The following is a 15,808-nucleotide window of genomic DNA, read 5'->3' on the forward strand; positions in this document are numbered from 1 at the left end:
TTCAAAGCCTTTTACATTTAATTCAGTTCGTGTCACGCCAATTTACCTTTTTGCAACCCGCAGAAACAACCTTGAAGAAGACAACCACAAAAGGTAAAATCCTAAAAAGTTGTTATGAGAAACCTGCACCGCTGTGTCAACAGAGCTCGGTGTTTATAGTCGGATCTATTAGGTTATGAAATCCAACTTTTTTGATATGTTAGAGAAAGACCCCACTGAAAGATTCATAACATGAATAACCATATTTGTCTTGGTACAAATGTATTATATAACATAAGGAAGTTAAATTTCATCACCAAAGCCCGTTTTCTGGGCAGAGTGGCTGAAGACTTTTTGAGTCATAAAAGTGCATTGGAATTACTTAGGAACTGTGAACACTTCAGAGAGTTGTGTGGCCACTTGCAGACACCAGTTAGACCTCTCATTCAAAGCCTTGTAATTGTTTTGTCTTATGTTGCACCTACCCCACATTACTCCATTACAACAGCAGCATCACCATCATGGAGACATTTCAATGGCTATACAATGTATGTAAACATGAACAAATGATGATTCCTGGGTAAGATAATGGAACATAATGACTCAAATGAGCTTAAAATATATTCAAAACACATATTGCATAAAACGTAATTACAACAACAGTATCAGTCAAAGTTTGGAAACGCCTACTCATTCCAGTGTTTTTCTTTTTACTAATTTCTACATTGTAGAATAATATTGAAGACATCAAAACTTTGACATAACACATATGGAATCATGTAGTAACCAAAAAGGTGTTAGACAAATCAAAATATATTTTATATTTGAGATCCTTCAAAGTAGCCACCCTTTGCCTTGATGACAGCTTTGCACACTCTTGGCATTCTCTCAACCAGCTTCATGATGTAGTCACCTGGAATGCATTTCAATTAACAGGTGTGCCTTGTTAAAAGTACATTTTGAGTGTGTTTGAGCCAATCAGTTGTGTTGTGACAAGGTAGGGGGGTATACAGAATATAGCCCTATTTGGGGAAAAATACAATTTCCATATTATTGCAAGAACAGCTCAATTAAGCAAAGAGAAACGACAGTCCATCATTACTTTGAGACATGAAGGTCAGTCAATGCGGAGAATGTCAAGAACTTTGAACGTTTCTTCAAGTGCAGTCGCAAAAACCATCCAGCGCTATGATGAAACTGGCTCTCATGAGGACCGCCACAGGAAAGGAAGACCCAGAGTTACCTCTGCTGCAGAGAATAAGTTCATTAGAGTTAAGTGCACCTCAGATTGTAGCCCAAATAAATGCTTCACAGAGTTCAAGTAACAGACACATCTCAACATCAACTGTTCAGAGGAAACAATCAGGCCTTCATGGTCAAATCAACCGGCATGCTAACCAGCATGGCTACCACAGCATTCTGCAGCGATATGCCACTATCATTTGTTTTTCAACAGGATAATGACCCAAAACAACCCTCCAGGCTGTGTAAGTGCTATTTGACCAAGGACAGTGATGGAGTGCTGCATTAGATGACCTGGTCTCCACAATCACCTGATCTCAACCCAATTGAGATGGTTTTGGATGAGTTGGACCGCAGACTGAAGGAAAAGCAGCCAGCCAACAAGTGCTCAGCATATGTAGGACCTCCTTCAAGACTGTTGGAAAAGCATTCCTCATGAAGCTGGTTGAGAGAATGCCAAGAGTGCGCAAAGCTGTCATCAAGGCAAAGGGTGGCTACTTTTAAGGATCTCAAATATAAAATATATTTTTATTTGTTTAACACTTTTTTGGTTACTACATGATTACATGTGTTATTTCATAGTTCTGATATCTTCACTATTATTCTATAATGTAGAAATTAGTAAAAATAAAGAAAAACCCTTGCATGAGTAGGTGTGTCCAAACTTCTGACTGGTACTGTATGTCAACGTCCTTTTAAAAAAACTGATGGAAAGGTATCTATGAAACAGAAATATTAAATCCAAAACGGTTGGACTGTATTGCGTGTATGTATCTATTCTAGTGGAACGTTTGTAATCTCAGTAATTGTGTATGTACTGTGGCGAAACTGAGTCAATGATGAATCTACACACAAATGTAATCCTCTCTTTCAGATTCTGTATCTTTCTTCACATGTTTCAGTGTACACAGGTAGTGGGATAAACATTATGCCCTGTTCTAAAAATGCCAATCATGGAAAACTAGCCATTTCGTAATCACAGGGCATAAAACACAAACAGAATCATCTGAAAAGATATGGTCATATTATTTGCCAGCTTTGAGACAATCGGGTAGAAGCTGGTAGGGTTGCAAAAATTAGGCAGCGGTTGGGTTTTACTTTAGTTATTTAGAGTAGGGGTTCTCATACTTTTTGGGGTTGGGGATCCCTTTTGTGTTAGCAAATTCATCAGAGACATCTGCAGTAGTCTACACGGCTGGATGAACAAATGCTGCATTCAAGACAACTGGGAGCTCGGAACTCTGTACTCGGAAATCTCCGACCTCAGACTTCAGTGCGTTCAAGAATTCTGGGAACTCTGAAAAAAACTAGCGCCGAACTGTTATCCAACTCGGAATTCCAAGTCAGAAACTCGGGCCTCCTAGAGCTCTCACTTTCCGATCTGAAGATCAATGACGTCACGATTTGACCTCAGAGTTCCCAGTTGTCTTGAAAGCACCATGGGAAATAACATTTCAAAGGCCCACCTATTGGCATCGGAGAGATTTTTTGGGGCAGTTTTCAAGCTAATTTCCTGCAATTCTACACATTTTGCCATGAGGCAGCGACATACATTTTTCTTGCAACTTTAAAACTAATATCCTGCAAGTCTACACAATTTGCCATGAGTCAGAGAGAAAACTTAGCAGTTTTAAAGCTTAAATTACAGTGCATTTAGGTTTTAAATAAACAGTTTGGAGGAATAGTAATGAGTTGAAAAATGTATCATTGGTGGAGTACTGTGGATACCAATATCCCTGTGAGCCTCCAAGGCCCATGTTGCCCAGGGTTAAGAACATAGATTGTAGATGAATAATATTACATTGTGTTACACACTTTAAACTTATTCCACAGATCCCTTGGCCAAAAGTCATTTAATCTGTTTTTAGTAATATACATGAAAAAAATTGTGTATATTTTTTAAAATAAATATATATATATATATATATATATATATATATATATATATACAGTGCATTCGGAAAGTATTCAGACCTTGACTTTTTCCACATTTTGTTACGTTACAGCCTTATTCTAAAATGTATTAAATTTATTTTATTCCTCATAAATCTACACACATTACCCCATAATGGCAAAGTGAAAACAGGTTTTTAGAAATTTTGCAAATGTATTAAATATAAAAAAACAGAAATACCTTATTTACATAAATATTCAGATCCTTTGCTATGAGACTCAAAATTGAGCTTGGGTGCATCCTGTTTCCATTGATCATCCTTGAGATGTTTCTACAACTTGATTGGAATCCACTAGGGGTAAATTAAATTGATTGGACAAGATTTGGAAAGGCACACACCTGTCTATATAAGGTTCCCACAGTTGACAGTGCAAAAACCTAGCGATGAGGTTGAAGGAACTGTCCGTAGAGCTCCTAGACAGGATTGTGCCGAGGTACAGATCTGGGGAAGGGTACCAAAACATTTCTGCAGTACTGAAGGTCCCCAAGAACACAGTGGCCTCCATAAATCTTAAATGGAAGAAGTTTGGAACCACCAAGACTCTTTCTAGAGCTGGCCGCCCGGCCAAACTGAGCAATCGGGGGAGAAGGGCCTTGGTCAGGGAGGTGACCAAGAACCCGATGGTCACTCTGACAGAGCCTCAGAGTTCCTCTGTGGAGATGGGAGAATCTTCCAGAAGGACAACCATCTCTGCATTACTCCACCAACCAGGCCTTTATGGTAGAGTGGCCCGACAGATGCCACTCCTCAGTAAAAGGCACATGACAACCCGCTTGGAGTTTGCCAAAAGGCACCTAAAGGACATTAGAAATGAGATTCCCTGGTCTGATGAAACTTAGATTGAACTCTTTGGCCTGAATGCCAAGCATCACATCTGGAGGAAACCTGGTACCATCCCTTTGGTGAAGCATGGTGGCGGCAACATCATGTTGTGGGGATGTTTTACAATGGCAAGGAATGGGAGACTAGTCAGGATCGAGGGAAAGATGAACGGAGCATAGTACAGAGAGATCCTTGAAGAAAATCTGCTCCAGAGCGCTCAGGACCTCAGACTGGGGCGAAGGTTCACCTTCCAACAGGAAAACGACCCAAAGAACACAGCCAAGACAAAGCAGGAGTGGCTTCGGGACATGTATCTGAATGTTCTTGTGTGGCCAAGCCAGAGCCCGGACTTGAACATCTCTGGAAAGACCTGAAAATAACTGTGCAGAAACGTTCCCCATCCAACCTGACAGAGCTTGAGAGAATCTGCAGAGAAGAATGGGAGAAACTTCCAAATACAGGTGTGCCAAGCTTGTAGCGTCATACTCAAGAAGACTCAAGGCTGTAATCGCTGCCAAATGTTCTTCAACAAAGTACTGAGTAAAGGGTCTGAATACTTATGTAAAATTGATATTTAGTTGTTGTTTTTTCATACATTTTCTAAAATGTCTAAAAAGCTGTTTTTGCTTTGTCATTAAGTGGTATTGTGTGTAAATTGATGAGGGAAAAAAACTATTTAATGCATTTTAGAAAAAAACTAACGTAACAAAATGTGGAAAAAAGTCAAGAGGTCTGAATACTTTCTCAATGTACTGTATATACAGTACCAGTCAAAAGTTTGGACACCCCTTTGTAGACATTGTAGAATAATAGTGAATACATAGAGACTATGAAATAACACATATGGAATCATGTATTAACCAAAAAAAAGTGTTAAACAAATCAAAATATATGTTATATTTGAGATTCTTCAACGTAGCCACCATTCGCCTTAATAACAGCTTTGCACACTCTTGGCATTCTCTCAAACAGCTTCATGAGGTAGTCACCTGGAATGCATTTCAATTAATAGGAGTGTCTTGTTAAAAGTTTATTTGTGGAATTTCTTTCCTTCTTAATGCTTTGAGCCAATACGTTGTGTTGTGACAAGGTAGGTGTGGTATACAGAAGATAGCCCTATTTTGTTAAATACCAAGTCCATATTATGGCGAGAACAGCTCAAACAAGCAAAGAGAAATGACAGTCCATCAATACTTTAAGACATGAAGGTCAGTCAATGAGGAAAATGTCAAGAACGAAGAAAACGTTTCTTACAAGTGCAGTCGTAAAAACCATCAAGTGCTATGATGAAACTGGCTTTCATGAGGACCGCCACAGGAAAGGAAGAGCCAGAGTTACCTCTTCTGCAGAGGATATGTTCATTAGAGAGTTACCAGCCTCAGAAATTGCAGCCCAAATAAATGCTTCACAGAGTTCAAGTAACAGACACATCTCAACATCAACTGTTCAGAGGAGATTGCGTGAATTAGGCCTTCATCAAATCAAATGTTATTGGTCACATACACGTGTTTAGCAGATGTTATTGAGGGTGTAGCGAAATGCTTGTGCTTCTAGCTCCGACAGTGCAGTAGTATCTAACAAGTAATATCTAACAATTACACAAAATGTTGGTCGAAGTGCTGCAAAGAAACCACTACTAAAGGACAAAAATAAGAAAAAAAGACTTGCTTGGGCCAAGAAACACAAGCAATGGACATTAGACCGGTGGAAATCTGTCCTTTGGTCTGATGATTCCAAATGTGAGATTTTTGGTTCCAAGCGCTATGTCTTTGTGAAACGCAGAGTAGTTGAACAGATTATCTCTGCATGTGTGTTTCCCGCCATGAAGCATGGAGAAGGTGTGATGGTGCTTTGCTGTTGACACTGTCTGTGATTTATTTAGAATTCAAGGCACACTTAACCAGCATGGCTACTACAGAATTCTGCAGCGATACGCCATCCCATCTGGTCTGCGCTTCATGGGACTATCATTTGTTTTTCAACACGACAATGACCCAACACACCTCCAGGCTGTGTAAGGGCTATTTGACCAAGAAGGAGAGTGATGGAGTGCTACATCAGATGACCTGGCCTCCGCAATCACCTGACCTCAAGCCAGTTGAGATGGTTTTGGATTAGTTGGACTGCAGAGTGAAGGAAAATCAGCCAACAAGTGCTCAGCATGTGTGGGAACTCCTTCAAGACTGTTGGAAAAGCATTCCAGGTGAAGCTGGTTGAGTTTGCAAAGCTGTCATCAAGGCAAAGGGTGGCTACTTGTTTAGAATATAAAATATATTTTGATTTGTTTAACACTTTTTTGGTTACTCCATGTTTCCATATGTATTATTTCATAGTTTTGATGTCTTCACTATTATTCTACAATGTAGAAAATAGTAAAAATAAAGAAAAATCCTCAAATGAGTAGGTGTGTCCAAACTTTTGACAAGTACTGTATATATTTTAGATCTGTCCTCTTAAACCTTACTGTACCTCCGCGACCCCACTTTGAGAACCCGATTTAGAGAGTATCAGAAAGAGGTTGAAAACAGGTTGATGAAGCTATGTTCTCTTTGAAATTACATCATCCTGTTTTTGGAGCAGGGTCTGGTATGTTACAAATTCATGGAACTGTTCACTTCACACTAAGAGGAATCAGGCCACTCACTAAGTCCTTAGTCATTCATAGTGTGAAGTGCTCTAATGCGATGCAGAGGCCAGTTTACTGTTAGCAAACTAAAGAGTTTAGTTCATACAGTAGTTGGAATTCCAGTGTTGAGATCTCCATTGTAGTTCCAGTAAGGAGTATAAATACGTTTTCCTCCCACAAACTTGGTTCTTATTCCAGTAAGACTTTAACTTGTCTATTCAATAGACTTCAGTTCCTCTTGAGTAGTTCCAGTGTTGCCATCATTCTCCAGTAGTAGGAGTCAAGGAGCAGGCCTGACCCCTAGTGGTGAGATCTGGATATTGCCCCACCATCCACTACACAGACCTGACCCCTAGTGGTGAGATCTAGGTATTGCCCCACCATCCACTACACAGACCTGACCCCTAGTGGTGAGATCTGGATATTGCCCCACCATCCACTACACAGACCTGACCCCTAATGGTGAGATCTAGGTATTGCCCCACCTAGTGGTTAGATCTGGGTATTGCCCCACCATCCACCACACAGACCTGACCCCTAATGGTGAGATATAGGTATTGCCCCACCAAGTGGTAAGATCTGGGTATTGCCCCATCATCCACCACACAGCCCTGACCCCTAGCGGTGAGATCTAGGTGTTGGTTGCCCCACCTAGTGGTGAGATCTGGATATTGCCCCACCTAGTGGTGAGATCTGGGTATTGCATTCACTATCCCCTACACTGGTCATTTGTAGAGTATGTGCTTCATCAGAGCTATGATGGGAAGATTCAGATTCCATAAATCCATCGATTTATCTGCACAGAATATACATGTTCATTTGATAAAAAATGGCACATTAGACTTCTCTATATGATCATATATGTACATTGTCATTATGTCTAAAGGTGTTTTATATAACACATCATAAAAAGAGGAGGAACACAGACGGGTGTGAAGCTGATATATTTGGGGGTTTCTATTTTCCGAATGAATAAATAAACCTGAATTACAGCAAAATAAATAATATGTAATGGAGGTGGAGGTTTGGAAACACTATGACAGGGTTTCCAAAACATGGTCCTCAGGACCCCAAGGGGTGCACGTTTTGGTTTCAACTAATCATCACGCTTTGATCATTTGAATCATCTGTGTAGTGTTAGGGCAAAAAACTAAACGTGCATCCCTTGGGGTCCGTAGGACTGAGTTTGGGAAACGCTGACCTACGAGGATGTACAATGAGATGAAAGGTAGGCAGGTGGGTGGGCAGCATCTTTACTATCCAACTGTCTGGTCATTTTGGTATTTGTTCGGTGGTACAGTAGCGTGACGGCCTCCAGCGCTACAGCCTCCAGTAGTAGTGCACTGAACTCCACAGCCTGAACTCAAGCCCTGTTAGGTGTTATACTAGAGATATTACAGAAAGGAGGAGATGGGAATCGCATTGGGCTATGAATGGAGGAACATATAACGCCCCACTCAGCACAGCAGACTGTCAACCAATCGCATTCACGTTGTCATGCTGCATCACGCTGTTGCTAAGCAAACCGTCACGCAATTCTCAAAGTCAGGGTATGAATCGAGAAACCTGCCTATCTTCCTCAAAAGTACGTAATGTCACGATTCCAAAGCTATACGATATTACACAGAACAAGTTAATTATCTCACATCTCGGAAAAGATTTGTAATGTTGGGTTTTTGACCCAGCACCCAATTGAGCTCTCAATGTCCCAGAATCGCCCCGAGAATGCACCGCGGGCCCATTGACGACACATGGGCAACGTACACAATGAGCATTAATACGATTCCACTGGAGTTTCCCCATCTCCTCCTTAAAAGTATCTCTGGTTATATCAATTGACATCTCACATAATACATCTGGTATTTTAGCTCAGTGGTTCTGGTGACTGTTTCTATCGCTGGAGATGCTACTTTGTAGTGGTTGTTGGTAGAAAGACAAGGAGAGGTAGGTCTTAAAGCCATGGGTTACTTTGCTGCGCCTTCTGCTATCTCGGAGTGGCTGGGTTTGTGGGCCTGTTTCTGTTGCTGCTCCAGCTCTTTCTTACGGAGCTTCTCTCGCTGTTTGTCCAGTTTCTCCCGGTTCCTCCGAGCCTTCTCCATCAGGACCTTGAGGTCCTTTGCCTTCTTCTTGATCAGAGCCCGGTCCTGGGAGGAGGCAACGCCAAGGGTCTGTACACCAACACACACACACAGGACAAGGGTCAGAGATCGGGGGGGGGGGGGGGGTGAAGAGATGCACATGCAGGGAATGCAGGGAATTGAACGCAGCAGCTAGGGTCTAATAAAATACATCACGAGCTGTAACAATTTTTGCCCGTTTTTTTACAGTTAATATCTTTGGCCCAAAGCTTCAGGGCAAGTATAGAAGCTAATGACAGAAATGTATTCAGAATCAGTTACTATATTAAAAAGTTAAACTACTTGTAGCTTGGCGGGTTTCACCAAACACCCTAATATGACAATATGTAAAGAAGGTGATACTAGTAACTTACTAGTAACTAAGGCCAGGATTCAATCCAAGGCACATTGTAGAGCAGCGCACTTTAACAGACTTTTATGCTTGAGCTGACATGATCCTTTACCATGAATGTGATCTCTGCGAACGTCGGGGAAAATGCTTTTAAAAGGCACATTGTCAACTGTATAGTGCGGTGCTCTATAGCGCACCTCAGATTGAATCCCAACGTAACTAACACAGCTGGATATGCACATTAACACAGGTTTCAGCCCTTTACCTTGAGGTCAGTACTGTCCAGCTGCAGTAGCTGGTCTCCGTCTACGTTCTTGGCCATGAAATCTGGGATGTACTGCTCCAGGTTTAGTCCCATGAGCCAGCGGGACACCTGCTGGGAGGTCCACTCTGTCACAATGAGGTTCTGCCACTGGTGCTGCTTGGGGCACTGGCCCTCATCTAGGATCTAGATACACACACACACGGTTGGAGGTCTACAGAGAACCAAGCTTTCTTAAACCATTATTTCTCTCTCCACATGAAGCAACGAGAGCGAACACATAGTGATGGGTGATTTAAAATGAATAATTTCTAAATGTTTAGAATAGGTGTTGACAGCATGCTGAAGACTGAACATCACATACGAAACATGCAGTCCCAAGGTTTTGGAGTATCTACCGGTATGTTAAAACAATATGAGAATTATTGATGGATGGAGGCGTGTGATGTAAACACGTTTCCTTTTAGCCGTTCAGAGCCAGATCCTACCTCCTCATCTATCATATCCAGACTCTGAACATGGCAGCACGGGGGACAACAGGACAGGAGAGGCCAGTCAATACAAAAACACAGTAGCAGCAGTGGAACAGGGCACACAATGGTGCCCTTTACAGGCCTACAGGGCAGGGTCTGCCAAACTCTGTCCTGGGCCCCCTGGGTGCATGTTTTGGTTTTTGTCCTAGCACTACACTGCTGATTCAAATTACCAACTAGTCATCAAGCTTTGATTATTTGAATCAGCTGTCTAGAGCTAGGGAAGAAACAAAACGTGTACCCAGGGGCGGTCCCAGGACAGAGTTTGGGAGACCCTGCTACAGGGTACATACAAGATACAAAATGTCTGAATAGTGAACCTACCGTTGCTTACATCAAAGTTAGTTAAATTGAATATAAGTTGTAAGGAATTAAACAGGAAACAGGTCATTCGAACACCATTGTTACACAGTCCGGAAACTTGGCAACCAGATGTTATTTGGCATGGCAGGAGCACTATGTGGTGAAATATAGGCACTTAAAATATAGTTCAATAACTACTGCTTGTTGATACTGGGTTGATACTTTATGTGGGATCAAATCTTTGTTTCTCACCTCGTCTGAGGAGAGCACCAGGGTGTGTGAGCGACCGGACATCTTGGCTTCAGTCAGCAGACCACTGACCTCCACTGAGCTGCTACTGCTGGTGCTCAGATCATCCTTCACCACAGGACCCTATGGAGCACAACACCATGCAGAAGTCTATTAGTCCTTAGTCAAAACATTATTTACATCCAAAATGGCATCCTATTCCCTATTTAGTACCCTATGGGCCCTGGTCAAAAGTTTGTGTGCCATTTCATGCCCAGCCAGTTAACAACAAATTCTTATTTACAATGACGGCCTACCCCGGCCAAACCTGGGCAATTGTGCGCCGCCCTACGGGACTCCCATTCACGTCCGGTTGTGATACAGCCTGGAATCGAACCAGGGTCTGTAGTGACACCTCTAGCATGGAGCAGCGCCTTAGACCGCTGTGCCACTCGGGAGCCCATCTCAAATATTGTATTCCCCTCTCAACACAAAGAAATTCATTTTTGTTGTGTAATGTTTTTAATCCAAAGCAACTAAATTCCATTGTTGATGTAATTTGCTGCTGATTTCAAAATGAATAGATGGACTAGACAGGACGGACTGTTACATACATATTGTGTGGACTTATTGCTAATTCTGAGACATATTTTATTATTCAATGATGTGACGTAATGAAATATAACTTTGATATTATACTGCATAATTAAGCAATTTTACTGTGGTTTGAGTTGTTGTTTGGGTATCTGTAGCTGAACTGAGTCATCTTCCCCCAGCAGTGTGTGTGAGAGAGAGTGTGGGTGAGTGTGTGTGTGTGTATGTGCATATGTCGGTCTGTGTATATGTATGTGCATGTGTGTGTGTGAGTGTGTGTGACTGAACACGCGTGTGCACGTGCATGTGTGTTTATGTGTGTGTGTGTGTGTTTACCTGCGAGACCTCAGTAGTTCTCCCTGTCCCCAGTGATAACAATAATTAACTCTGTCTGGCAGACTGACTGGGGGCATCTTAATCTCTGAAGCTTACAGCTGGCCAGACCTACCTACCTACCGCCCAAGGTGGCCTTTCCTTAGTCAACATGGTGTCAGCGCTAGCCTTCATTAGATGTCTGCACAAACATAACCCTCCTTGTGATTTGAGGTACTGTAAGTCTGTCTGATTCTCTTGTCTGTGGCCAGATTGGATCCACTGAGCTCGGTAACTAGCTGCTTTTTTGGGGTGAAAAGCTTGAGCCAGATGCACACCATCCATTAGTGATTCCCTGTTGTGCAGCCTTGAGGTTTGTGAACCTCACCTTAGGGGAGCGGTAGGCAGCTAGATTCAGCCCCGGGACGATCTTTGTTGGTGGGGATGGTCGGGGGCCAGAAAATAATTATAACAATTTGTACACTACAAATTGACCACAACTAAGCCCAGAAAGAGATTGTATTTCAAAAATAACAATCATTTCATACCTTGATTACACTGAGACACAATTGTGTCTCTTCTTTTATTTGTGTGAATACTTGGGAACAGATTTCCTAAATTAAACACATTTTAAGCTGAATTCCAGGTGATTTTAAAGTATTTTTTTTACTATAAACTTTGGGGGGCAAAACAAAATCCCCTGCGGGACGGTTTTGGCCCACGGGCCGACTGTTGCCGGGCTCTGCCTTAAGGTTATGTATCAAGGATGAAAGACAAAAAATGCAAAAAATGCGATAATATATTGAAGTGATTTCCCTATTGCTATAACTTGATTGATAACATCAGTGGCTAAAGAATATCTAACTAATGAATTACTATGGACAAATCAAACAGCCAGTCACAAAGTGAGAGCCAGATAATGTGATTGAAAGAGAAATGCTGTTACGCAAAAACCCAACCTCTGAAATTAAAATAACAAAATAAATGCTGATTCACATTCTTGAAGAAATTATGAATGATTCATTACTGTTCAGATTTCCATTTGATTTAACTAACTTCAGTCTAATCCAACATGCCTCTATATTTGTGTAAATTACTGAAATTAACTTTGATGAAGTACAATATGAATATGCTAATTTGACCGTGTCATGCCCTGCTATGTACAGTACTTGTTCGTATTCTGTTTGATTGGGTATGATTGGAGCAAACAAAAATAAATACAATACCAAGTCATATGAATAGGAGAAGAAGTGGGGCCATGTAAGAGATTTCTGTTAAACGCATCAAAACCAGACACAGGTTAAATCAATGCAACGTGAACAAACAATATGCAACACAATAAATAGCCTTTAGGTATTATCTGCATTAGAACACATCCGTGAGCACTGTCAATACGTATTATCATGTAGATGCCCTGTTTCTGATCACCGTGCCAACAGTATTGAATCAATGTTGGTTTCCCAAATAGCACCCGCTCTCCCCTACATAGTACACTACGTTTGACCAGGGCACAATGTAGGGGAGAGGGTGCAATTTTGGACGCAGACAGAGTCTACAGTATTTAATCAATGTCAATAGTTTAAACCCACATGGTCCAGTACCAGCCTGGTAACCATACTGTCTGTGCTGAAGCCAAACATCAGCCTATCAGCTTATCAGACTCCATTTTGTTGATTCCAGCCTACAAACAGAAACTAAAACAACAAGCTCCCGCGCTCAGGTCTGTTCAACGCTGGTCCGACCAATCTGAATCCACGCTTCAAGACTGCTTCGATCACGCGGATTGGAATATGTTCCGCATTGCGTCCAACAACAATATTGACGAATATGCTGATTCGGTGAGCGAGTTCATTAGGAAGTGCATTGACGATGTCGTACCCACAGCAACGATTAAAACATTCCCAAACCAGAAACCGTGGATTGACGGCAGCATTCGCGTGAAACTGAAAGCGCGAACCACTGCTTTTAACCAGGGCAAGGTGACCGGAAGCATGACCGAATACAAACAGTGTAGCTATTCTCTCCGCAAGGCAATCAAACAGGCTAAGTCCCAGTACAGAGACAAAATCGAGTCGCAATTCAACAGCTCAGACACAAGAGGTATGTGGCAGGGTCTACAGTCAATCACGGATTACAAAAAGAAAACCAGCCCCGTCGCGGACCAGGATGTCTTGCTCCCAGACAGGCTAAACAACTTTTTTGCCCGCTTTGAGGACAATACAGTGCCACTGACACGGCCCCCTACCAAAACCTGCGGGCTCTCCTTCACTGCAGCCGAGGTGAGTAAAACATTTAAACGTGTTAACCCTCGCAAGGCTGCAGGCCCAGACGGCATTCCCAGCCGCGTCCTCAGAGCATGCGCAGACCAGCTGGCTGGTGTGTTTACGGACATATTCAATCAATCCTTATCCCAGTATGCTGTTCCCACATGCTTCAAGAGGGCCACCATTGTTCCTGTTCCCAAGAAAGCTAAGGTAACTGAGCTAAACGACTACCGCCCCGTAGCACTCACTTCCGTCATCATGAAGTGCTTTGAGAGACTAGTCAAGGACCATATCACCTCCACCCTACCGGACACCCTAGACCCACTCCAATTTGCTTACCGACCCAATAGGTCCACAGACGACGCAATCGCAACCACACTGCACACTGCCCTAACCCATCTGGACAAGAGGAATACCCATGTGAGAATGCTGTTCATCGATTACAGCTCAGCATTTAACACCATAGTACCCTCCAAACTCGTCATCAAGCTCGAGACCCTGGGTCTCGACCCCGCCCTGTGCAACTGGGTCCTGGACTTCCTGACGGGCCGCCCCCAAATGGTGAGGGTAGGTAACAACATCTCCACCCCGCTGATCCTCAACACTGGGGCCCCACAAGGGTGCGTTCTGAGCCCTCTCCTGTACTCCCTGTTCACCCACGACTGCGTGGCCATGCACGCCTCCAACTCAATCATCAAGTTTGCGGATGACACTACAGTGGTAGGCTTGATTACCAACAACGACGAGACGGCCTACAGGGAGGAGGTGAGGGCCCTCGGAGTGTGGTGTCAGGAAAATAACCTCACACTCAACGTCAACAAAACAAAGGAGATGATTGTGGACTTCAGGAAACAGCAGAGGGAGCACCCCCCTATCCACATCGACGGGTCAGTAGTGGAGAAGGTGGAAAGTTTTAAGTTCCTCGGTGTACACATCACGGACAAACTGAATTGGTCCACCCACACAGACAGCGTTGTGAAGAAGGCGCAGCAGCGCCTCTTCAACCTCAGGAGGCTGAAGAAATTCGGCTTGTCACCAAAAGCACTCACAAACTTCTACAGATGCACAATCGAGAGCATCCTGTCGGGCTGTATCACCGCCTGGTACGGCAACTGCTCTGCCCACAACCGTAAGGCTCTCCAGAGGGTAGTGAGGTCTGCAGAATGCACCACCGGGGGCAAACTACCTGCCCTCCAGGACACCTACACCACCCGATGTCACAGGAAGGCCATAAAGATCATCAAGGACAACAACCACCCAAGCCACTGCCTGTTCACCCCGCTATCATCCAGAAGGCGAGGTCAGTACAGGTGCATCAAAGCAGGGACCGAGAGACTGAAAAACAGCTTCTATCTCAAGGCCATCAGACTGTTAAACAGCCACCACTAACATTTAGCGGCCGCTGCCAACATACTGACTCAACTCCAGCCACTTTAAAAATGGGAATTGATGGAAATTATGTAAAAATGTACCACTAGCCACTTTAAACAATGCCACTTAATATAATGTTTACATACCCTACATTACCCATCTCATATGTATATACTGTACTCTATATCATCTACTGCATCTTGCCATCTTTATGTAATACATGTACCACTAGCCACTTTAAACTATGCCACTTTATGTTTACATACCCTACAGTACTCATCTCATATGTATATACCGTACTCTATACCATCTACTGCATCTTGCCATGCCGTTCTGTACCACCACTCATTCATATATCTTTATGTACATATTCTTTATCCCTTTACACTTGTGTGTGTGTATAAGGTAGTAGTTGTGGAATTGTTAGGTTAGATTACTTGTTGGTTATTACTGCATTGTCGGAACTAGAAGCACAAGCATTTCGCTACACTCGCATTAACATCTGCTAACCATGTGTATGTGACTAATAAAATTTGATTTGATTTGATTTGATTTATCATCAGCCTATCATCTACACAATGACAGAAGAGTTACTGTACGTACATCATGGGACCTGGCTAGTCTAGTACCACTACAGACACACAGTTTGGGTTTCTCTTCACACACATACCTTGGCCGTGAGCCTCTCTGGGCTATTCTCAGCGGTGGGCTCTGTGGAACTAGGGAAAAGAAACATGGGTTAGTAGAGAAAACACAGATCAAACATTGAGATACAATAACAGTGTGAAAATAGGTTGGGAACAACAGACTGGGACAAACAACTACAAACAGAGTGCCAGAGTTACTAA

At 42.7% G+C, this 15,808-nt stretch overlaps 1 protein-coding gene across 3 annotated transcripts in view; it reads right to left on the reverse strand.

Moving 5' to 3' along the window:
- Positions 1-3,212: 3,212 nt before the first annotated feature.
- LOC139559291 (neurabin-1-like) overlaps positions 3,213-15,808 on the reverse strand; it is a 119,028-nt gene continuing 106,432 nt past the window's right edge. For 2 of the 3 annotated variants that reach the window (XM_071375156.1, XM_071375154.1), the window contains exons 15-19: positions 15,631-15,679; positions 10,444-10,563; positions 9,844-9,867; positions 9,359-9,541; positions 3,213-8,792 (exon numbers count right to left, since the gene is read on the reverse strand). In XM_071375156.1, coding sequence (XP_071231257.1) covers positions 8,589-8,792; positions 9,359-9,541; positions 9,844-9,867; positions 10,444-10,563; positions 15,631-15,679 — 580 coding nt within the window. In that variant the 3' untranslated portion in view covers positions 3,213-8,588. The remainder of the gene's footprint in view (positions 8,793-9,358; positions 9,542-9,843; positions 9,868-10,443; positions 10,564-15,630; positions 15,680-15,808) is intronic. The other variant, XM_071375157.1, reaches the window with a different exon arrangement.

This window comes from Salvelinus alpinus, chromosome 29, assembly GCF_045679555.1.
Source record: "Salvelinus alpinus chromosome 29, SLU_Salpinus.1, whole genome shotgun sequence".
Lineage (NCBI taxonomy): Eukaryota > Metazoa > Chordata > Actinopteri > Salmoniformes > Salmonidae > Salvelinus > Salvelinus alpinus.